General features: G+C 40.3%; 1 protein-coding gene across 2 annotated transcripts in view; it reads right to left on the bottom strand.

Moving 5' to 3' along the window:
* Window positions 1–3,582, bottom strand: part of wwp2 (WW domain containing E3 ubiquitin protein ligase 2) — a 55,781-nt gene extending 52,199 nt beyond the window's left edge. For both annotated transcript variants that reach the window (XM_067380674.1, XM_067380673.1), the window contains exons 1-2: window positions 3,505–3,582; window positions 2,651–2,745 (exon numbers count right to left, since the gene is read on the bottom strand). In XM_067380674.1, the coding sequence (XP_067236775.1) occupies window positions 2,651–2,723 (73 nt within the window). In that variant the 5' untranslated portion in view covers window positions 2,724–2,745; window positions 3,505–3,582. The remainder of the gene's footprint in view (window positions 1–2,650; window positions 2,746–3,504) is intronic.
* Between the last annotated feature and the right edge of the window lie 21,970 nt (window positions 3,583–25,552).

Below are 25,552 nucleotides of genomic sequence, written 5' to 3' on the forward strand. Positions count from 1 at the left end.
CTCACCTACTTTGGCCATGTGATGTAATGGTTAGTGGAAAAAGGAAAAGAGGCCGTCAAAAAACACTTTGGTTCAACATCATCAAAAGGGACACTGGCTTAGGCATAGAACAGTTGAAAAAGGAAAGTATGGCGAAAGCTGGCCCATTGGATCGCCAAGAGTCGGATACGATAAATGGCTAATCATCATCATATCTTGTCAAAATTCAACACTTAGACTACCCTTATCTTGCTCCTTTCTTTCATCCTTTTCCTCTTTTCTGCACCAGATTGATAGTGCTGCCTCTTGTTTTCAAACTTTATCAAAGTTATTATTACCAAGCAAACTGTGTCTATGTATTGTACAGCAGTTTCTGATAACATCACAATAATACATTCATCACAAACTGCTTTTATTATATAATTTTCTCAAGAGAAGAGAATGTTTATGAAAAGTTCCAGCATACAAGATATATTACTGCTTAAAGGTGCAATATGTAATATTTTCTGTCTGCTAGAGGTCGCTAGAAGCCTATTCAAAACAAAGGCGTAGTTTGATGACGCCAAGTTTGAGCGCGGAATCTTGGGACATGTGGTCTTCTCCTCAACAGACGGTGCAAAAGAATCAGGATAGGACTCGGGAAGAAATCATGTTCATGGATGTGATTAGTTCACCCAAAAATTAAAATAATGTCATTTATTACTCACCCTGATGCCATTCCACACCCATAAGACCTTCATTCATCTTCGGAACACAAATTAAGATATTTTAGTTGAAATCCGATGGCTCCGTGAGGCCTGCATAGCCAGCAATGACATTTCCTCTCTCAATTTCCTTCCTTCCCCTCATCCATTAATGTACTAAAAACATATTTAAATCAGTTCATGTGAGTACGGTGGTTCAATATTAATATTATAAAGCGACAAGAATATTTTTGGTGCGCCAAAAAAACAAAATAACGATATAACGACGAACTTATTTAGTGATTGCCGATTTCAAAACACTGCTTCATGAAGCTTCGAAGCGGTATGAATCTTTTGTGTGGAATCATGATTCTGATCACGTGTCAAACCGCCAAACTGCTGAAATCACGTGACTTTGGCGCTCCGAATCATGATTCGATACACTGATTCATAATGCTCCGAAGCTTCCTGAAGCAGTGTTTTGAAATTGGCCATCACTATATAAGTCATTATTTTGTTTTTTTTTGGTGCACCAAAAATATTCTCGTCGCTTTATAATATTAATATTGAACCACTGTACTCACATGAACTGATTTAAATATGTTTTTAGTACATTAATGGATCTTGAGAGAGGAAATGTCACTGCTCCCTATGTAGGCCTCACTGAGCCATCGGATTTCAACTAAAAAATCTTAATTTGTGTTCCGAAGATGAAAGAGTATGGAACAACATGAGGGTGAGTAATAAATGACATTATTTTCATTTTTGGGTGAACTAACCCTTTAACATTACTGTAGTATGAAGCAGAGCAGGAGCGAGTGTTGTGGAGCTGAACGAGGAGCTGGAGCGATTGATCAACACACGCCTCACGAGCAGCGGGACTTTTATTATGACACAGTCGTCGGCGCTGTTTCCGCTTTTCCGGTCATGAGTATGAGGTAACGCAGCTCTGTTTATCATATTAGATACATTTGAGAGTGTTGAAAATGATGTTATAACGTTACTCTGTGCGTTCGCTCGGCGGATGCAGTGAGACACTGTTACACACTGCAGTAAGAAAGATCGATTTTACAATATCATATTAAATGCTGAATGGCTTGTGTTGATAAATGGCATGCAATTAATTTTAAAACGTATTGTGTGATGGAGAAAATGCTGTATTACTGTTACTAAAAATAAAGCTGCATCTGATTATGCTATGTTAGCTGCTTCACAAAATAGTGTTTTTCTCTGAGGCATGGTAAAGCAGGGTACTCGCAAAAAATCAAGAAAATTAGATTTAAACAATAAGACTAAACGTGTTGAGCTATATAACAATGATTAGTTTTCTGCCTATAAATATATCAAAACAGTTGTTCCCTTGTCTATTAAAACATGTATATATTAAAGTGTCTTTGGTGTTTCCATGGTTTCTACAAATTAAAACCGAAACAGAGGGTAACGCGGGTATGACGCGATTGACAGGCGACTCCTCACACGTCCCAGAGCCCGGAAATTGCAATTTTCTCACGATTTACAAATGGTTGCAAACATTTGGGATATTGTAAGTACTCAAGTGAACAAAATATATAACACTGGACTAGTGTTTTTTTGGATATTTTACTGCAAAAATCTTACATATTTCACCTTTAAGTATAACAGATTTATATCAACAATTAATAAGTGGCAATTACTAAGATTCCAAGGTGGCAAAAACATTTATGATTTTGATTCCCATGAAGAATATTCTGTCAAAGAGGAAATGAGAGTAAATATGTCCTGACATGAACAGTCTAGTTGTGCTGAGTTATAAAGTTATTATTCAGCACACATCACCCTCTAGAGGACACGCCGAGAAGTGCAAAAACACACGAAGGTCTGATGCTGCAAGTTGATGCGTCATAAGAGCTGATAAATGACATCAAAATGATCAGATTCAGATCAATCAATCACAGTTCACAGAGCTGATGTTAGATGGGGCTGCAGCAAAATAAGGCTGGACTTCTTACCTTTCAAGGTCAACTGTGACTTCTCTGTGGCCTGAACGTTGGCAAACTGAGACACACTGGCAGCTGCCATCATCACATCATATCACATCACAGCCCTGAAACACACGCGCGCACACACACACATCACCATCTTCATCATCATCATCATCATCATCATTCACAATCACTCAGCTACAGTAATCAGCGGAAAATAAACCATAGATGTGTGTGTTTACTGAGAGTGTCTACTGAGATCTAGCATTAAAACTCAGTGATCATCTGAAGCACCTCACACACACACACACACACTCTAACACACACAAACAAACACACACACACACACACAATACAGTTTATAACAGGAAGATTTTACATAAACTGCGAAAGCATCATTTAAAAGAAAAAAGAAAAAAAAAAGAAATTACGCAGGTCAACACTAAAGCCAGAATATATGATTTATAAAACGGTGTCATAATAAAATGTGTGAGTTTCCGGGTGTGACAGCTTCATAGGTCAGTGAGTGATTTTGATGATCTGACACAAACAAACAGTCATGATCATGTCACTATTAAAGGTGCGGTTTATAGAGCAGCTCGACTGATTATAACCACATTTACTTTCGTCTCCGAATTAGACATCAGAAAGACTCAACCGAAGATCATTTCTGTAGCTAATAAAGATTTACGACCTTTTAAAATTTTAAGTTTAATGCATGATGTGTAACAGTGACGCTGTTTGACTAGCTTCACATCATTTAAGGAGAAAAGACACAATATCTATAAACCGTCAGGAACTATTATAAAAACTGGCAAGTTTGTGTGTAATTTGAACGTTTTCTGTTGATAATAACACAGAGAAAAGGTTTTGATCCCTACCTTTTATCTGCCGTGAGACTGTGAAGAGCTAACTGTCATTTCCGCTTTAATGTCATGGTCATGTGACTCTCAGACAAGCGCCGCGGTGAATCATGGGTCCGGATGCTCCATACCATCAAATGTGAAAGGGGAGCATTTTCTGTTGTGAAAAACGTAGTACGTTTCTGGAAAATGTTAAAGATTTTACCAGTTCTGGTTAAAAAAATAAATTAGAAAATAAAAACATTAAACGTTCATAAGTTTTTGATAAAATATGTTCTCAAATTGCATTTGTGGCGCTAAATGCACAAATTAAAGACATAACGCACTCATAGCATTTGATAGATTGGTCTAATTTTAAGTAAGAAGTAAGACTGATTACCCTTTTTCTATCAAGTTGGTCAGACTAATTCGAATAAAGTTTTTAAAAGTGTAAAAAAAACAAACAATGGAAATATAATTAATTTTGAAGTTTTATTAAGTGATAAAAAAGAAATTATGTGGTTTTTATAATAAATTATCACTGCTTTTGTCATTTTTAACAAGATGGACAAAATTTGTCACCAAAAAAGTCATTCGGTTTAACCAAAATTTTGGTTTTACCGAATGAAGATATTTTCAAACAAAACAGGCTAATATCCAGCTAGCTAGCTAGATATCAAAATGACAATCAAATATTTTATATTTAGTACAAGTTTTTAAAATATTACAACATTTTCCATGTTTTATAGCAGTTATACCGAATGACCTGGTGTTTCAGGACATGCGTAAACAGGTAAAAACATGAATTTTTCAAATAGTTAAAACTGAGTTAGTTACTTTACTTCACGACCATGTGGTCCTTTGGAAGTGTCTGAATGATGTCACATCCTGTCACATGATATTGACCGCATGACTTGATCCAAAATGGTCCCTTTATTTTGGTTACTCCGAATGACATCAATGAAATTCATTTTTCCGGACATTCTTTCTCATAACAAAGCAACGACTTCTACACATAATTTTAATAACATTTTGCATGTTGATACATGAGGTTATAAAATCATGCCAGAATAAAAAATATAGATATTTTAATCACAAATGAAATGGCTGTATTGGCCTTTGGACAGTTAAACCTAATGACCCTTTGGTATTTCAAAATCTTTGAAATACTTTTATATGTAGCAAAATTAAAACCTTTGAGATTTAATAAAAGTGATCTATCCCAGATAGCATGTAGTAATCGGCCCGAGCTCGGCTGCCCTGTGGCGCCTGCGGCTCAGACTCGGCATCGCTGTGTGCGGGCTGATTGTGGCCTGCAGCTCGCTCTGGCACATGTATATTTGTTATGGCTGTAAAGCACCGGGCCGATTCCTGTTCACAGTAACTGGCTCAAGTCTGGCTATAGAGATCTGGGCCACTTCCGGCAATGACTCGGCTTATATTCACTCACAGATGGTTACATAAGCATTAACATAAAATTGTCTTAAAATTGACTGTTTCCTGGTAGTATCTGATATGACTTAACTAACGTTACACATTTAACGTAGCGAATTTGTCAAAAACAACATATCTGCGGTAAAACCTAATAAAAGTGCCAGAGCAGAACATGCTCTAATATGTATAATATCAAATTTATTTATAAGTAATGTAGCAATTCATTCTTTTATGCTCTTTTATGTATTTTAATCACGCTTCACCGTGCTCTCAGGTGATTCATTCATCTTTACCCGCGCAGCAGTGGGAGGGGTCTCATAACTGTGGTAGTGGGTGATATCGCCATGTTTGTGCGTTTTGGAGCGGACGCGAGCAAAACTGTACTGTACTACCTTACATATTTTCATTGTTTCCACCTTTTCACAGCTTTCCTTTCTTTCCAGCAAAAAAATGTGTTGAACACAATCATGTAAATAAAATAAAAAATTGTAAAAACTGACCAAAAGATGTAATTAATTAATTTAAAAAAAAAACTTTTTGAATGAATGATTTAATGACTCGCTCATAAAAACTTCACTTGTTTCATTACTGAATAAAGCAGCGTTTGTGAACGAATCTCTTGAATGAATGATTCAATGATTTTTTTAACAGTCACTTGTCGCCACCTACTGCTTTAACAATGTAATTGATACAATCTTTATTTGAAGTGTCAAGTTACTTCCGAAGGTATTTGTTTTGGAGGTTGAGTCTCAAGAGGATCGAGGCTGTGGGTGCTATCCACCTTATTTTTCAACGTGGAAAGAAGGTGTTTTCTGAATGTGTGAGACTTAAGATTTAATACACACTGTAGGGAAATAACAAGAAGAATATCAAAGTGCAGTACAGTGCTTGCACTTCAAACCAGCGTATTTATAATTAAGACATTAAAATAACATGGTAAGAAAAACCAGTTTGCAATATCAAGCAGCAAAACAAGCTCTTACAGAACGAACACAGCGCCAGTTAAATTATTATTTTTTTTTCATGAAAAATGTCACTGGTGTTACTTGGTGTTACACTGGTGTTGATTTTCTAATTAAAATTTCTGATAACTGAAAAGAGATAGTGGACTTTCCATTGGCCTTTCTTTATTGGTCTTCAGGAAATAGGAAGAAGGAAGTCAAGTGATGTCATCAGTGTGATTTGTTAATTCAAAATAAGAGATTTTTGTTTAAGGTAACACCAGTGACACAACTTCAGGGGACCACTACATTCATCATTAAATCTTTTATAATATTTATGCCGCATTTGGTTTTTTATGTCATTTACACAATATATTTGAAAGTTATGCATACATTATTGTATTTGATATGGCAGAAAACCTTGTTTCTTAGCTCAAAAAAAATCACTTTCCCTCTGTACATGACTGTCGGGACGAGCACTTCTGTGGCTCTTGGAATTTTTATAATTAATTAAAAACAAATATTGCCACATTGATGGCTCAAGAAGGTTTAATATATTAATAATTAATGTTCAAATAACATATTGTTTAATATTAAAATATAAAAAAAAATTTAATCCTAAAGTGTTTTTCAAGTGTAATATTTCTGTAAAGTCTAGGGACAGAAAAGTGGACGTTTCTGTAGAATGACCCAAATGCTTTTGTTCTTTAAATTTTTTGTTTGCACATATTTAATGCTTTCAACTAAAATAAAACCTTAAGATATAATTTAAGCTTGTTGTGTATATTGCCTAATCGTGAGCTTGTTCGGAAATGGTTACAAAATCTTGATTAATTAAAAAAAAAATAATGTGTTTCTCATTTAATGTAATTTAAATAAACGAATATTTGAATATTCGTTTTTTACAAGCCCAAATATTTGAATACAATATTTTGGAAAAATGCCTATCCCTAAAATATTTATTAGGCTATGGTCCCTTTAAAACTGAATCCATGGATACTGTAGGACATCAGTATGTGTGACATCGCTGTAAGTATAGGTGGTTACGAGGTGTCTCTATCTAGCCGTCCCGCCCCCTGGAGGTGGTCGGTAGATGTTGGATGTGTAGCTGCCATGTTATGTAGGAGATGTGATGTGTGTTCAATAAAGCCACAGCTTATGAAGACAGACTACGACAATTTATTCATATCATACAAGTCAACACACACTGACACCGTTTTCACCCAAATGTTTACATCCACTTAAGCCATAACCGACTGTATTTACATGAGATACTCCACATGATGGACATTTTGACAACTATGTGTGCATTTGACCATTCAGGCACGAGGAGAACTGATCACGCGCTGTCTGAGAAAACTGGGATCGAAAGAAAGTGTATGTTGTCAACATTAATTTTGAAGTATTTCCACACCTCTGAGGCTGACATTGTTTCTGCTGCCGGTGTCTCTGTGCATGGACAATTCTGTCAGTTACGTCATGCAAGGTATCGGTCTTTGGTATCGGGGTATTTTTACGAGTACAATTACATGAGCTTGGTATCGGGCCCAATACTGATACTTTTTGCTGTTCATCTTCAACAGAATTTGGTTTTCAAAATTGTGCGAATTCAGTCTGAAGACTTGTCCTGCAATGCTAAATAACCTTTCACAGGCAGTGGAAACAGGTAGAGGTGCTTGCACACTGCTGGGAAGGATTTCAACAAGTCCATGTGATCTTAAAAGGCCAAGTATCCATCCAGTTGTTTTGAGTTGTCTTTTGCTTGAGACGACTGCAGAGCAGAGAAAAAGTCATCCTCGTCAGATGAAATGGATCTAACATCGGCTTGCTGCAGAGAGGAGACATCTATGTGCTGCTTGATGTAGTCCATTCCTGAAATAGTGAGCTTCATCCTTTGTCCAAACTGTTTTAGATTTTGGAAGAAGAATCACGGCTGCGATTAACTCTGGGTCTCCAAACATGTGGTGAAAACGATTCTTTATTTCCTCCTGTAAAACACCCACCAGAGGCCTGCAGTTTTTTAATTGCAACTTGGCTCGGTCAAGCTTGATGGTCAGTAAGTTGATTGTAGGAAGTAGCCAGCCCATCTGAGCATTTGCTTCTGCTTGCAAGATGTTGGCTGCCTGGGCGACTGGGCTCATAGCAGCAGCATATTCAGTGAGGAATGCAAGTTCAGCTGGATTAAACCTGTAATACAACAACACAATTTCAAAATCAAAATTGTTCTACACGATCTCAGGTGAGAAATAAGGGTCTTATCTAGTGAAACCATTGCTCATTTTCTGAAAGAAAATTGAAAATTATATAAGATTTAACCATAAATGCTCATCTTGAACTAGCTCTTTTCTTCTACTCTGTTAGAATTCCAGCAGTGTAGACACTGCTAAGTGTATTACTGCCCTCCACAGGTAAAAGTTTGAACTAATTGTTATATACTAGCATATTGCATATATAATTAGTTCAAAATTTTGACCTGTGGAGGGCAGTAATACACTTAGCAGTGTCTACACTGCTGGAATTCTAACAGAGTAGAAGAAAAGAGCTAGTTCAAGATGAGCATTTATGGTTAAAACTTATATAATTTAATTTTTTTTTTTTCATGGTTTCACTAAATAAGACCCTTATTTCTCACCTGGGATCGTGTAGAACAATTTGAAGCTGCAGTGAAACTAATTTTGACCTTCAACTGTTTGGTGCCCATTGACGTCTACTATAAGGAGAATAATCCTGGAATATTTTCATAAAAACTTTAATTTCTTTTCGACTGAAGAAAGAAACACATGAACATCTTGGATGACATGGGGGTGAGTAAATTATCAGGAAAAGTTTATTTAAAAGTGGACTACTCCGTTAAATAATGTATGTTGTAATAATACATAATGTTCCATTTGAACTAAGATTACAATTTTAACACATAATAAACATGTGCATGACTTTCAGATGAACTTACAGGTTTAAATATAAATACTAGGTTTACATATGACTCAGTAAAGCCCTGACATTCGGTTCTATTTATTTAATGAATCATAATGCGATCGTATTATTCAATGCGCTATTATTATGTTTGAGATATCAACCACTGGTCAATGACCATAATGTTTGTATAAACTGTAGGTAACAACTGGTAAAATGTACACCTAGGTCATAAAAACCATAACGATACCTACACTTAAATATTTTCTTCTCAGTCATGTCATCAATTGCTCTTGAGTGAAATCTCCTCCCATCCGTTGTCTGATTGGCATTTCGCAAGGATTCCTGGGTAGTTAAAGTGCGTGGAGCCTGCATCTATGTGGGCTTCACGGAAGACCGCTTCAAAGGTACAAAGGGGGCGCTGCTGAGCACACTTCAGAGCGTTAAAATGCTGAATGGGACGGCCTACAGACTCGTAGACTCGGCGAGCACGCGCAATTTAAGTCCACAAGACCGAAAGTCCACATGAAGTGCGTCATTTAGGACAGGGCATAACTGTAAGTTATGCATCACCTAAGCCCTAGTTTGTGATGCCATCATTGTTTAATATTAGAAAAGTTCATTAAATTGATTCATAACGTAAAAAAATATTATAGATAAAGCCAAAATAATCACTGAATTTGATAATTATTTAAAAGCAAAACTTAAAGAGCTGTACTTTGAAGATGTGCATAATGGTGAACACTCTTCTGTAACCTGTCACTACCACAAACATGATGTAATGTACTGTAATGTAGTGATGTAAACTAAATGACACTAACGCTCCGGATTAACAGTAATATTAACTTACCTCAATGTGTTTCTTGAGGTTAGACGGTGAGTTTTTGAAAGCCTTTAGGCACGCATAAAAGGCATTTCATCCGGTATGAAGACTCTTTCACTCCAGCATAAGAAAATTCTTGCAAATATGCCCAGAGGTGTTCATCTTCATGGGAGCAGGTGCAGCCGCTATTTGTTCCATCACGAAATTCACCTTATTGTCGTCATTCGCTTCGCTTGCTAGCATGATGCAGAGCCGTACATCTCCGGCATGGGCTTGGGTGCAAAATGAAATCAACCGTGGTTATGTGATCACTTGTTTGCACATGCGCAAAGGAATTTAACTAATATTTGCACTAGACAACTGATTTGTCAAAATGGCTTTTTGTCTTTCTTTGAGTTTATTTTGTAGTAAGTAAGATAGAGACTCTTAAAGCTCATACTGGCGCGTTCATGTGAAGATAGTTTTTGGGAACTATTGTAACTTCAAATGGAGAACCATCGTTATCGCTTAGAAGAAAACAACTTGACCTGTTTCAGTGATCAGTGTTTCAGGCCTTTGTGCAAATATTACAAGTATTCACAATTACATAGGCTATAAAACGATTTTACATTAAACAACTGCAGGTAGGACTCATTTATGGAATTACCAACAGCAAATGTGCAATATTACTGTTTAACAGATAGAACAGTAGATGTTGTGTAAAAGCCACTGGAAGGCAAGCCTGCAGCCTTTAGCCAAAAAAGCGCTAATGCTAAGGCTCCGGCTGTGGCTGTATGCAGGGAAGGACTTTTGAATGGCGGGCACTGCCATTACACAATAGGCTGAGAGGTGCCACACGTGATTAAGTTAGCTGTTACGCTTTCTCCAGTGGTAAGAGATACAGACCCTCTCATCTCCCTATAGAGGGTATGCACGTGACGTCACCGTCGACCGTTATGACTGCAGTCACGCTCACTGAGTGGCAAAAGACTAAGTGGCAGCATTGGTTTTCAGCGTGAATGCCGCGTATAAATGTCAGGAAACACGACTCCTGGCTGCATGTCAGTATCCATGGATAAGGTATATTTGACAAGTTGTAAGAAACACTTTCAGTTCCAACCTTTCATATAATCATTTGTTTTACTCGAGTTTTCACAGTTTCCCCTATTAAATCCAGTCATGCAGCAGGTTCTTTTGCCACTCAGTCCAGCTTAGGGAGCACGTTTTCGGTGGGAAAGTGACGTCGATGCATACCCTCTATAATATAATATACATCTCTGGTGCAATGTGCAATTATGGCAGAATAAGTCCCGCCTTCTAAATAAGAGCCAATCGCCAATTGGTACAGTCATTGCGTCACTGCAGTGGCCGTTAGAAGCTCCGGTTCCTACAGAAACAATCAGACGTGCACCTCCGAAATGAGACACAAGAGACGTTTAGGACTGTGAATGCGCATTAACCTTATCCAGCCTGGAACATACACTTTTTTGTGTCATGATTTAAGCGTTTAGAGAGAAAATTTATGAGACAATTGGTGTCAGATTTCATTGGTGATTTCAAATGTGAAATTTAATCAAAAGCTTGGCAAAAAGCTTTAGAGAATCTGATGTTTCCCCATTCAAAGAGATATGAGCTTTACTTGCATGGCCGAGAAGTGTTTCAAAGATGGCCGCCAAGTGAAATGACTTGTCTTAAAGGGACGTTTGTTTAGTTCTTGGTTCCGCACTGTAACGCGGTTAGTAGATGTGTGAAGAAGGAGGCGGGAACTGGCGAACATTCAACAAAATTTTAATACCAAAATAAACAAAGAACAAAACGAAAGTAATGCCGGCAGACTGCGCTCTACTCCCCCCCCGGGGCCTGTCTCGGCGGCCGCAGCACCTGGGGGTAAGGACAGACGAGACGAGAGAAAGGAGACGGAAGCAAGGGAAGCGACAGAATGAGAGAGGGGAGAGAAAGAGAAAAAAAAAATTCTTGGTCCGGATCCCCGACACACTGCCGCTTGGTCCTCAGCCTGCCAAGAGGCTCTTCTTCGCGGTGCCATGTGGTGGCACTGGACGCTCGCGGACGGCCCGATCCTCGACCGCCTCCTGGCGGCCGGCGATGGCTCCTCCGGCTGAGGGCAGCCGGCAGCGAGTCCCCCGCCCCCTGCTCCTCCCCTTAATGGAGGACGGCAGCAGGCTCCAGCCCACGGCGGATGGCGGCGACTCCTCCGCTCCCTCCTGGACGGCAGGCACCCCACCTCGTCCCAGGAGCACGGCATCCGGGTCTCCGTCCCACCTTTTTAACTAGGCTCCAGTACCACCGCCTCGGGCAGCCTCTCGCGGTCTTCACTTCCGCGCTGCCCGAACTCTGCAGAACTGCAATCCCCCTCAGCAGCGAGGGCTCTCCGACAGCATGTCCCTCCTTCCTCCCGGGTTTCGGCACCAGTGTAGTACAGACAGTGTTCTTTAGTGTAGGAAGGAAGGGGACAGGGTCGGCGTTCTTGGTCGGTGCGCAGGTCCACCAGGGCCTGATGTTGCTCCTGATGCAGAACCGCGAGGGAGGCGAGGACTTCCGCAAATGTCGATGGGGAGGACGAAGATTGCATGGCAGTGGCCACCCAGCTTCCTTCCCGGGTTTCGGCATTAGTGTAACGCGGTTAGTAGATGTGGGAAGAAGGAGGGGGGAACCGGTGAACATTCAACAAAACTTTAATACCAAAATAAACAAAGAACAAAACGAAAGTAATGCCGGCAGACCCTCAAACATAATAAAACATAAAATAAAGTCCAGGCCTGGTCCTCTCTCGTCCTTCACTGACGTCGCTCCTCCTTTTATGCCTCCGGAGCTCCTCCATGAGAGACTCGAGGCCGGTGCGCCTCGCAGGTGATGCTCATTATCACTCGCGTCACCGGCCTTGCGCCGTTCCCTCACGGCTCTCGCCCGCCCTGCCCGTCACACGCACCTTTTGTTCGGACAGCTCCCATGATGAAGTGCTTCAGTTCTTCAGGTACTTGGAGCGAAACCATCAAATAACATTATCAGAAACTCCAATATATATTTCATAAAGATATTCATAAAGATATACATTTTATGCCTATACAACATCAGTTATCGTTTGCATGTACCTGCACTGTATATTCTCATGACAAAAACTTTTGAAAAAAATCCCTTGGCAACCGGCCGACGCGGCAGCACTTGTGACGTCACAGCCCGAGTTGCTTATATATATGGAACTCCACTCAGGGTTGTAGAGTAGTTCAGTTGGTTTTTAGTATATTATTCGATCTGACTAGTATTATAGTACATATGTGGTGAAAAAAATTGCTCACATTGTGTTATATCACTTGATTTGTTGTTCTTCATTCGATCTGTGCTACAAAAGGTTAGTCGACTTGTGATAAAAGTTTCTGACAGAACATCATAGAGACATCTGGAGCAATGGGGCAGTGCACATCTCGCAGTTGCATTGCAGAGCAAGATGCTTCTGCATGAATGTCACCAAGCCCTGTCCCAGAGACAGCAGAAAAGAAAAAGAGAAGGAGGTTCTTTAGATGGGCTTTATCTAGGAAATCCAAGAAATCCATTGAACCCCACAGAGTCTGTGCAGAACTTAGAGCAACCAACCACCTCAGAGATGCTTTGATGAAGTTGAACAGGAGAGCAACACCTAAAACACTTCAAAGTACAGTGGTGCATCCTTCCTTATCGCTGTGGAGGATGTTAATGAAGTCAACAACACTCACAACTTCAACAGCATTGTTCCGTCACTGGACAAACCTGAAGAGAACAGCCCTGTGTCTTCCCTCAGCCCTGTACAGGATGTTAACGAAGACGTTCTCAAAGCTGAAGAGAACAGTGACACTGGCAACACTTCAGTGTACAGCTGGCACAGCTGTAAGATCAATAGATCCTCAGTTACTTTGATCTCCTGAGATATGGACAGCACAAACGCATACAGCCATTTGTCTCCACACCCCACAGCGTGAAGTTGCGGGAAGGCTTCTCTCCATCCTGTCCTTCCTTCGCATTTGCTCCTTCTCCCCCACTTCCTTCCCTTTACACCTTCTTCCCATCACTCACCCATCACTTTATAATCTTAAAAAGATTATATACAAATTATAATGTTCTGTCAATGCAAACGAATTAACAGTCATGTTTGGTATCATTTGAAATGTCTCAGCGCAACTGGTACAACGGTCTTGTCTACATGAAAGTAAACCAAAGGTATTAAAGGTTTTAAGAGTTTTAGAGATACTTTGGTTGCAACCATGGGTGTGCCTCTATCCCAGGGTCTTTCATCTAAATTACCTTCTGTTCCACAACAAGGTGCGAACCCCTGAGGTCTGTGACCCTAGTCAATGCAAATTCTGATTGTAAGTTCATGCCCCACATTGGGGGTTGGTCTGAGTATTTAAAGAAATGTTGCAAAAGGCTCGGCGCGCTTCTGTATTCAGACGAGCCCTCATTGCTGGGTGTCTAGGACACCCAGCAGTGTGTATTTTCCTAATGTCAGGTATGCATCTTACTCTTTCTCTGAGCATTTGATGTTTGGTATTGATCACCTTTGAAGTGATTATGTAATTGGCATGATACATTTACCTGACTAATAAATTGTCACATTTGATTTATTCTGACTTACTCTGAAATTATTGACTTCAGTAGATTACGATGTATCCATTGTTACCGCAAATCTGCGTCAGGTTAGTAACGGACTAAAGCCCAGTTGAGTGGAGCATAGGGCACACTAACTGTGATTTTAGAGCTCCGACTAACGCTTGGCATTAGTTCAAGTGTACTTAAGACTGTAAAGGCTAAAAAGGGAATTTCCATTTAGGCAACAAATGTTGATTGACCAACCTAAATAGGGTGAGCCTTACCTCTGTTTATTGTAACGTTACTCTAGCTAAGTGTACATGGGAAACCATGGCATAACCAAACCAAAGCTATTATAAGAGAAGTAATATTGGTCGACTTCCCTGTAAATAGTGGTTATGACCTCTGACTAGAGTTAGTGTTACTTTAATTCAAGTGTATACAGATCTAAGGGGACTACACAAATATTTTTAGACAGAGCAAGCATGAAAGCGGCCTTCTAAATAGTATAGTCAATTACCTCTGTCTAATGACCAAGACTGGCGAGTTTGTGATCGTGGGCCCGCATATTAATGAATGGCCAGTGCGAGGACCCTGTGCGACACTGAGAACCGAATGAACGAGAACAATAAGAGTAAAGAGTTAAATAGAGTATTCAAATGTAAAGCTAAATTATTATACAAATGACCAATAATCAATTGACATTCTAAACTAAATTCGAGGTCATAATAACATGGAGTCAGATAAGAGATTATTTGGAATTAAACTACTTTGCCACGCTGAAAAGACGGAACGCGCAAGAAACCTTCCCCGTCCTGTGGGAAACCGCCATTGGGCCGATTGGGCGGGCCTTACACAGCTGTGTGTCTTCCCTCAGCGCTGTCCATGATGTTGATATTCACAGGCAAGTGCAAGGGGGCATCAGCAATAATAGCAGTACTTCTCCAACTGTACCATCAAGGACTGAGGAGAACAACAACGCCACTTTACTATCAGAAGACATTTCATGGGAATATGAGGATTAAATCATCCATATAAGTTTAAAGGGAAAGACAGGTCAGTTTACTACCACATACCCTAACATTAATGTCTTCATCAAGACATTGTCTTTTTTATCCTAATGAAAAGGTATTTTGGTTTGCGTGAGGCCCCATAACACCACAATAATGTGTCTATTCTAAAGCAATCTTTAATCAGCATTTTTTAATGTTTTATACTGTAAATTTACTATGTACCTCCTCCTCTTTTTTAACAGAGGACATCAGAAAGCACTATGAAACTGGTGGAATGCTGGGTTGAGGATTATATGGAAATGTCTATGAAGGGACCCGTTTGTCAGATTTGTGAAAGGTTTTCTCTTTTCATGATAACAAAATGATGTTGTACTCTCTTGGAATTAGATGCATTAGAAGTCCTTCAAGGTTCATTACTGGAATCATGTGACCTTTGCACAGATAATTAACTGTAACCCATTCTTACAAAAAATCTTTTCCCCCCTTCTCTTGGAAAACAGGTGGCACTCAAATATGTGGCGAAGACAGAAGACATGAAAAATGTCCATCTTGTAAGTAGGCTGCTCCTCTTTTCATTTTTACCCAAATGCAGGACATAATTCTGCTGTAGTAATTCATATAAGTCAAACCATGTCCCCTAATGATCTTATTTTTGTGTAACTTTTATCTCTCCTATAGGGTCTATTTGGCAAATCCCTTCCACAAGAGGTCACTATGATGGTTCTTCTGAGCAAAGGCCCCAGTTATACAGCTGCTGGACTGGTATGAGACACCAAATGAATTCAAACTGGTCTTAGAGCGGCCCACGCCATGTAAAGATATGCAGCAGTTTTTACAGCAGCATGGGGGCAAAATTAGTGAATCGACAGCTGTCAGGCTGAGTACAAATCCTCCGACTTCGGGCAACCGGCAGCACATCCCCGTTCCTTGCTCCTCCCCAACATGGCAGATGGCAGCAGGCTCCAGCTTCAGGCAAATGGCGGCGACTCCTCCACACCCTCTTGGATGGCAGTCGCCCCTCCACAACTATCCATCTCCCCAGCAAGTTACTTCAGGCTTGTGTCCATGGCAATGTGGATTTCAGTGGTAAGGGCTATTTGACAGCGTGTTCCTCCTTCCTTCCTGGTTTCGGTATCAAAGTTTAAGTCTCAGGGGAGAAGGAGGTGGGAACCAGCGACCGTTCAACAAACTTTAAACAAAACAAAAACAAAAGTAAAAAGGGGACAGAGTCTTGTACAAACAGGCCAAATACATACTGGAAAAGGAGATCAGAGTGGCAAAGAGGAATTATTCTGATAAACTTCGGAATCAGTTCTTCTAATGACACTGCTTCAGTGTGGAAAGGTCTGAAAGACATCACCAACTACAAGACACCATCCCCCAGCTCTGTGGAGAATCAACGACTGGCAGACAATCTGAATGAGTTTGAAAAAACACCATTAACACCTCCAACAACCCCCTCTCCCCCACACCTGCAATTCAGTTCAGTGAAGATGACGTGCACCAGGTCTTCAGAAAGAACAAGAGAAGAAAGGCACCAGGCCCAGACAGCGTTTCACCAGCCTGTCTGAAAACCTGGGCTGACCAGCTGGCCCCATCTTCAAACAGATCTTCAACAGATCACTGGAGCTGTGCGAAGTCCCCTCATGTTTCAAATGCTCCACCATCATCCCCGTCCCAAAGAAACCCAAAATTACTGGACTAAATGACTACAGACCTGTGGCTCTAACATCTGTGGCCATGAAGTCATTTGAAAGACTGGTTCTGGCTTATCTGAAGGACATCACTGGACCCTTACTGGACCCCCTGCAGTTTGCTTACCGAGCAAACAGGTCTGTGGATGATGCAGTCAATATGGGACTGCATTATGTTCTCCAGCATCTGGACAGACCAGGGTCTTATGTGAGGATCCTGTTTGTGGACTTCAGCTCTGCTTTTAACACCATCATCCCATCACTCCTCCAGCCCAAACTAACTCAGCTCTCCGTGCCCACCTCTGTCTGTCAGTGGGTCACCAGCTTCCTGACAGACAGGCAGCAGCTAATGAGGCTGGGAAAATTCTCATCCAGCACCCTTACCATCAGCACCGGCGCCCCTCAGGGCTGTGTTCTCTCCCCACTGATCTTCTCCCTGTACACCAACGACTGCACCGCTAAAGACCCCTCTGTCAAGCTCCTGAAGTTTGCCGATGACACCACACTGATCGGCCTCATCCAGGATGGTGACGAGTCTGCTTACAGACTGGAGGTTGAACAGCTGTCTGTCTGGTGCAGTCTTAAGGCCAGAACACACCAAGCCGACGCCGACGAACTAGTGGCGACGAAAGCAGACTGCGGGGTTTGCTCACATCAGCAGCGTCTGTGTCCAAAGTTGCCCTGCCACACCAAAGCAACGCTAAACAGCCGACGGCCAAGACAGTGGAGATGACCATGGACTTCAGGAGAAACCCCCCTGCTCTCCCCCCACTCACCATCATGAACAATGACGGCAGCAGTGGAGTCATTCAGGTTCCTGTAGTGGGACAACCACATTGAGTCCATTGTGAAAAAGGCCCAGCAGAGGTTGTACTTCCTTCGCCAGCTGAGGAAGTTCAACCTACCACAGGAGCTGCTGAAACAGTTCTACTCTGCCATCATCGAATCCATCCTTTGCACTTCAATTACCGTCTGGTTTAGCTCAGCTACCAAATCTGACCTCAGAAGACTACAGAGGGTAGTACGGTCTGCTGAGCGAATCATTGGTACAACCCTCCCCACTCTCCAAGAACTGTACTTAACCAGAGTGTGAAAAAGGGCACAGAAGATCACTCTGGACCCCTCACATCCAGCACACTCCCTCTTTGATCTGTTGCCATCTGGTCGACGCTACAGAGCCCTGAGCACCAGAACGACCAGACACAGGAACATTTTCTTCCCTTTAGCAATCCATCTCATGAACACTTGACAAACACACAACACTATTACACATTATTTACTTAAACACTTATTTATATCTCAATTTGCACACACAACTGTACATACAATTGTCTATAATATATATAGTTTTTTGCTTTTTTTGCACTTTGTCTATCTTGTAAATTTGTATATTATTATTTTATTCTTTTTATTATGTGTCTTGTCTTGTCGCTGTTACTCTGTTGCACTGTGGAGCTTCTGTCACTAAAACAAATTCCTAGTATGTGTAAACAACATACCTGGCAATAAAGCTCTTTCTGATTCTGATTCTGATTATATAGGCCTAAATAAATTGCATACGAGAATTTAACGTTTTGGATGAATAAACAAATCAATTTCTTTTTCAGCACACTAGATGGTGGTGGTGTTTTCTGGTGTAGCACAGCAGTGTATACCTGTTTGCATTACATCTCGGACGACTTGCTACTAGTTGCCATCTTAACCACTTCAAATATGAAACGGTGCCTTTTCACAACAAAGATATGTTGGCCACAAGCTCCAGTTTTCCGCCTCCACCCCACCAGATGACTCCACCTGTGTGGTTACGCTGTGCTGTGTGCAATCTCTGTGAGGAAACGCCGTAGTAGGAGAGGAAAATGGGGTGGTATAGCCGTCAGGCTAAAACTTGCTTAGTGCCCAGACAGTCTTACCAGGACAGTCGTGTGGGTGAGATGGATCGTCTCTTCCACATCGCGAGGCGTTCTCTGGAGACGCCCTATCAATGACTCGTTCATCTGGCAGGGGACTCATCAGTGCAGTCTATATGGCGGTGCTTTCCTTACATACGGCGTAGTGGAGCAGCACATCTTCGTCCGTTGTGCCGTGCATTTCAACATGCATCACAGCCGGTCAGTGACTCCATATCAATTGCTTCAGTATGGCTTCAGTAAACACAACGTTTATTTTGAATGACTTTATAATCTCTGTCAACATTGATTTTTTTATTTGTGATGGAGTCCTGGCTCTCCTCTGGGGATATTAGCCCTTTTTTGGAACATACCCCTATTGATTATACAGCATCTCACAGAAGTGAGTACACCCCACACATTTTTGTAAATATTTTATTATATCTTTTAATGTAAAGTAGTGAGTGTACAGCTTGTATAGCCATGGAAATTTGCTGTCCCCTCAAAATAACACACAGCCATTAATGTCTTAATGTCATTAATGTCATCACCTTTATCCTCAGCTTCTTTAGCAAGGCAGTGGTCATCTTGGAGGTGTGTTTGGGGTCGTTATCATATTGGAATAGTGCCCTGCAGCCCGGTCTACGAAGGGAGTTGATCATGCTCATTCAATGAACTGTGTCTCCCCAGTGCTGGCAGCACTCATGCAGCCCCAGACCATGACCCCCCCACCACCATGCTTTACTGTAGGCAAGACACACTTGTCTTTGTACTCCTCACCTGGTCTCATCAGACCACAGGACATAGTTCCAGTAATCCATGTCCTTTAGTCTGCTTGTCTTTTTGGCCACTGTGCTGCAGCTCAGTTTCAGGGTCTTGGCAATCTTCTTGTAGCCTATGCCATCTTTATGTAGAGCAACAATTCTTTTTTTCAGATCCTCAGAGAGTTCTTTGCCATGAGGTGCCATGTTGAACTTCCAGTGACCATGAGAGAGTGAGAGTGATAACACCATATTTAACACACCTGCTCCCCATTCACACCTGAGACCTTGTAACACTAACGAGTCACATGACACCGGGGAGAGAAAATGGCTAATTAGGCCAAATTTGTACATTTTTGACTTAGGGATGTACTCACTTTTTTGGCCAGCGGTTTAGACATTAATGGCTGTGTGTTGAGTTATTTTGAGGGGACAGCAAATTTACACTGTTATACAAGCTGTACACTCACTACTTTACATTGTAGCAAAGTGTCATTTCTTCAGTGTCGTCACATGAAAAGATATAATAAAATATTTACAAAAATGTGAGGGGTGTACTCACTTCTGTGAGATGCTGTCATATTTTTAAATACCCCCCATCATTCCAGCTGGGGTGGAGGACTGGCATCTGTTTTTAAAAACTGTTTCTGCTGTCGGATATGGACTTATACGCAACTTTTGAAGTACAACTTTTCTCACTGCATCAGATAAATTCACTAGTTGTAACAGTAGTGTACCATCCTCCAAAAACAAGCAAAGACTTCCTTTAATGAGTTTTCAAACTTTTTAGGGGGTATGTTAGAATCTAATAATTCAACTTAAGGGGTTAGTTCAACCAAAAATGAAAATTCTGTCATTTATTACTTACCCTCATGTTGTTCTACACCCGTAAGGCCTTTGTTCATCTTCAGAACACAAATTAAGATATTTTAGTTGAAATCCGATGGCTCCGTGAGGCCTGCATAGGGAGCAATGACACTTCCTCTCTCAAGATCCATAAAGGTACTAAAGACATATTTAAAACAGTTCATGTGAGTACAGTGGTTCAATATTAATATTATAAAGCGACGAGAATATTTTTGGTGCGCCAAAAAAAACAAAAAACTACTTATTTATTGATGGCCGATTTCAAAACACTGCTTCAGGAAGCTTCGGAGCATAATGAATCAGTGTATCGAATCATGATTCAGATCGCGTGTCAAACTGCCAACGGCTGAAATCATGTGACTTTGGCGCTCCGAACAGAAGATTTGATACACTGATTAATTTGTGCTCCGATGCTTCATGAAGCAGTGTTTTGAAACACTGCGTCAAAATTTTTACTGGCCCCACAACAAAAAATTAACAAAAGAAAAAGACAAGAAAATGGGCCTATAAAATAAGCATAGTTATTTTTTTCTTTGTCTTTGTTACATTTAACATCGGTAATAGGGTTATGACACCAAAAGCTACTAGATTAACTCACTTAAATTTTAAATATTATTAGACAAATAAACAGTAAATAATAAAATAGTAACAAATAATCAAATTACAAGTAATAGCACAAATAAATACGACAGAACAAACATATAAATTAAATAAATGGTGCTTTTCAAGTTTTTCATGTAGGTTTAAACAGGAGATTTTCAGGTACAGAAATTGTAATCTAATGTATAACTATATTACATTTACATTTACATTTAGTCATTTAGCAGACGCTTTTATCCAAAGCGACTTACAAATGAGAGTAGAAGAATCAATTAAATCAACATGAGAACAACAGTATGTAAGTGCTGAGTGAAGTCACAGTTATGTCAGTAAAGTGCTCATAGCGATTTTTATATAACTATAGAATAACTATATAACTATAGAATAGATTAAACTTTATCGAAGTTAATCAGTCAAGAGCAGTTACAGATGCATAAAAATGTTTTTAATGTTGAAAATATAAAAATAAATAATAAATACTGTTATTTAAAATTATTAAAAAAAAAAGAAGACACTTTAAATGTGAAATTAAACACGCCAGTAGATGGCAGCGAATCACTGTTAATGAGCGAGTCATTGAGATTCAACCGATTCATTCAAACGGCTGATTAATTCAGGAAGTGTTGCTCAGAGACGCAAAACAATTCTGTGGACTTTGGAACTATTTTCATTGGCGAAATACAGCGAAACAGACGAGTTGGTGTCTAAAATGTAAGTCACTTGATATTAAGGTCTTGTTCATTATACTGTACGCTGAATAAGATCACATTTGTAATCATGCTAATATTTGGACGAAAACGGTGCTCTTTGTGTAATATTGGTTAACTATATAAAAATTATATAAATTTGAAATATATACAGGGTCATTATTGCCCCTTATCTTGAATTCAGGGGCATTCTAAAGGCATTTTAATTGACTAAATCACACAGTGAAAGCGTATACTTTAATATGCACGCACACCTACAAAGCCCTGTAAAGGGCTGAGGGCCCTATTATTTTCCTTAGGAATTTTTTTTTCGACTATTCGGGCATTTTTGGGCCCTTAACATGCTCAAAAACAACCAGTAGACATGGGCAAATCCGTAGAAACAGGTGGGGAGGAGGGCCTCTATAGCGCCATCTTTTGACAAAAGTGATGGGTTAGTTTAAACTACAGTCACCAAACTCGGTACACTTATTGCGCTCATTAAGCTGGGCAACTTTCTAATTTACAGTCATTAGCTCCGACCAGGGCTTGACATTAACTTTTTTGCTCACCAGCCAATGTGGCTAGTGGTTTTCCAAAGTTACTAGCCACTCAGCATTTTCACTGGCCACAATTTTGCTGTTGGGAAATTACATTATATATTATTAAAGTTGACTCTGGCATGCTTAAATTACTTGATTTTGAGTCATTTTACTTGATTTACAAGATTTAAAACCCTTTCAAACTTACAAATGCAGATTGACCACCCAAATCAAGACTATACATTGTATATATCAGGTATGTATAGTTATTTTTGTTAGGCTATATAAAAAGAACAAAGAAGCAAATTACAAATAGTAATTTAAAATATATATATATATTTTCAGATACATATGTTTATTTAGCATACATGTAAACATTTATTTAAAAATGTTTGATGTTTGATTAACATTAATGACAGACAGGTATTTATTTGAGGGCTGCTGAATGCATGGACGTCATATACTGACACATATCCAGTTTTTACCCACTTAGCCGTAAGCCATAGCCCACTGTATTCACGCGAGATACTCCACACGATGCATTTTGACATCTGTGTGCGTGTATTCAGGCGCAAGGAGAACTGATCGCGCGCGACAGAGAGAGCGCGCACGCGAGCGCTTCTGTTGTGTCATTCAGCGCGATTCCGCCTATCCCGCCTTCACTAACCGCAAGTTAATCGATAAAGAATTGTGACTGAATTGTAATTTTGTGATACGACGATCTTGGTTATTTTTCATTTGGCTGTAGGCTGAAATTATATTCAACCCGCCAAAGTGGCTGGTGGGAGTGGCTGTCTTACCCGCCACAGCTGAAATCTACCCGCATTTGGCGGGTTGGCAGGTGTTAATGTCAAGCCCTGGCTCCGACCAACAGGAAGTCAGATATTTTGGTCTGAATGTGGATTTTTCACACACATAGACAGACTCTCTCTCTGTGTGCACAAACAACAGCTCAGGGAGGTCAAAAAACACATGAAGAGAAGTGTTAGGATTATACAACATCAACAATCACAGACATTCGCATTAAGGCTGGATTAGATTTCTCAGAGCACAGTGGAGTTTGCACAAATAACAGTATGTAATTTGCTCTTGAATTTTTATAGAGGTTGTCAGAGAAAAAAACAGACATGACAGACTAGGGCCCAATCCCAATTCTACCCCTTACCCCTTCCCCTTTCCCCTTCCCCTTTGTTTCGCGTGTTCACGTGAAGGGGTAGGGGTGTCCCAATTCTCATTTGGTTGGAGGGGAAGGGGTAGGGGGAAGGGCCAGGTAGCATTTCAAACGAAGATTTTTCGGGACCACACTTCAGACGAAGGGGTATGATAAATGGATCTTGAGAGAGGACATGATATAAACAAAAAGTGCATTCAGTTTGCATGCTTATTCATCAGTATTTTATGTTCTGTATCAACCAGGGACTCCTGAGGAAACACGCAGGCTCGTCTCCTTTGTCTTATGCGAAGAACTGAAGACAAATGCAAAAAAAATAGCTGTCGCCCAAGCAACAGTACAGTACAGCTATCGTTGGCATCTTAAAAGGCCAATTCACACCGCACCAACAAACAATTTTTTTAGCGCGACCCTTTTTATTAACGAGACCCATAAGCATATACAACCATGTAGCTAAACAAGCCAAAACTAATTATTAAAAACGAAACTGAAGGTAAACCTGCGTTGCTCTCATAGTGGTTAACGTTACCTCTCTCTTTCAGTGAAGTGGAGCAGCTGCTCTTGCAGAATGGCACGGATTACACTATGGACTATTGTACCTTTTGTATATTTTATTTTTTTTTAACTGTATTTTATTTTTTATAATGAACAAGCTGCGATGTCAGGTTTCCACTGCTTTGTTGTGTGTGCGTGAGGCGCGATCAAACAGCTGTCTTTGCAGGGGACTTGCCTCATTCCACGACCCGACAAACGCCGATTAAACATGTTCAGAATCCAACCGACTCCAACAGACGCCAACAGGGGTATCACACCGATCCAACAAACTCCAACAGACGAGTGTTGTCGGTGCCGTGTGAATTGGCCTTTAGAAGTGTGTGATAAACATCGGCGCATCTATGACGTAGGAGCGACGTGTAACGGTCTAGTAGTGGTGTCCCATTTCTTAGGGGAATATTTCAGCCCTACCCCTTGACACTCTGTTTCAAGGGGCAAGGGGAAGGGGTAGGCGTAGGGGTAAGGGAAAGGGGTATAAAATAGAATTGGGATTGGGCCTAGGATGATATTCTGCACTCATTTGAAATTGATTTATGACATTCTATGACATGAAAGTCACCTCATTTTAAATGATCTCATGGATGTGACTGTTGTGGTTTGTGATCATAGGAGCATCAGCTGCTGCAGTAAATGTGGTCTGAATTTGACATAGTCCTTTTATGTTTAACTGTTTTAAATGGCCATTGCCCGCTGTGCACAGTTACACTGAAGCCACCAGGGTGTGGTGCCTCCAGGCTTTGGCCTGTCATCGCTGCTTGCAGCTATATATATATATATATTTTAATGTATTCTAGACCATTACTCTGTAAAGCACAGTGGTCAACTCTTGTTGTGTTTAGTTGTGCTATATAAATAAAATAAATGAATGAATGAAATGAAACATCTAACCAATCAGCATTGGTCTAACCAACGTCTAACCAACTTAGCTTTTCTAAGTGGGAAGGCCTGAAAACAGAGGCTGCTTTGATTCCTTATCATGTAAGTAACACTGGGATTTGATGACCGCTAGAGAATGCAGTGTTTAGCGTCATTGGTAGTGCATTCGCCTTGCATGCCAGCACCGATCGGGCCGGGGTTTGAGACCAACTTGGAGTAGGGTGGTTAGGATTGGAGTGTGAGTTTTGGGTTGATTTCAGATATTAACAGTGTTCAACAATGAATTTGAGAAATTGCATACAGCACCTTTAAACACCAAGTTAAACCGTAGCCAGTGAAGACAGAGTTGTAGTACAGTAGCAGCTATAGTGGCTATTAGCATCACTGTTGGCTTGCAAACAAACCGTTTTTAACAACTTATTAAACATCTTTTAACAAAATCATTACTAATATATAATCTTGTCTAATGTCACATAAACTAACTTAGCCTATGGTATTTACTCTATGATGCTTTATAGTGGATGTAGAATTGATGAGCTGGAAATGACATCACAGTTGTAGAAACGACCCAGTTAAATAGCATCAGAAAATTCTCTTCATAATGTCACATGGATTGAAGACAAATTTGGAAATAAAAAGCTACCGACAGCACTTACAGTGACTCTCGAGATCAAGAGCTCAGATGTGCTCCTTCTGCTCAAAATTCTTCATATTTCAGCAAGAAAATACACTAGCCAGCCTTTACCCCAGCAACCCCAGGAAAAAATA

Source organism: Chanodichthys erythropterus, chromosome 24 (genome assembly GCF_024489055.1).
Source record: "Chanodichthys erythropterus isolate Z2021 chromosome 24, ASM2448905v1, whole genome shotgun sequence".
Lineage (NCBI taxonomy): Eukaryota > Metazoa > Chordata > Actinopteri > Cypriniformes > Xenocyprididae > Chanodichthys > Chanodichthys erythropterus.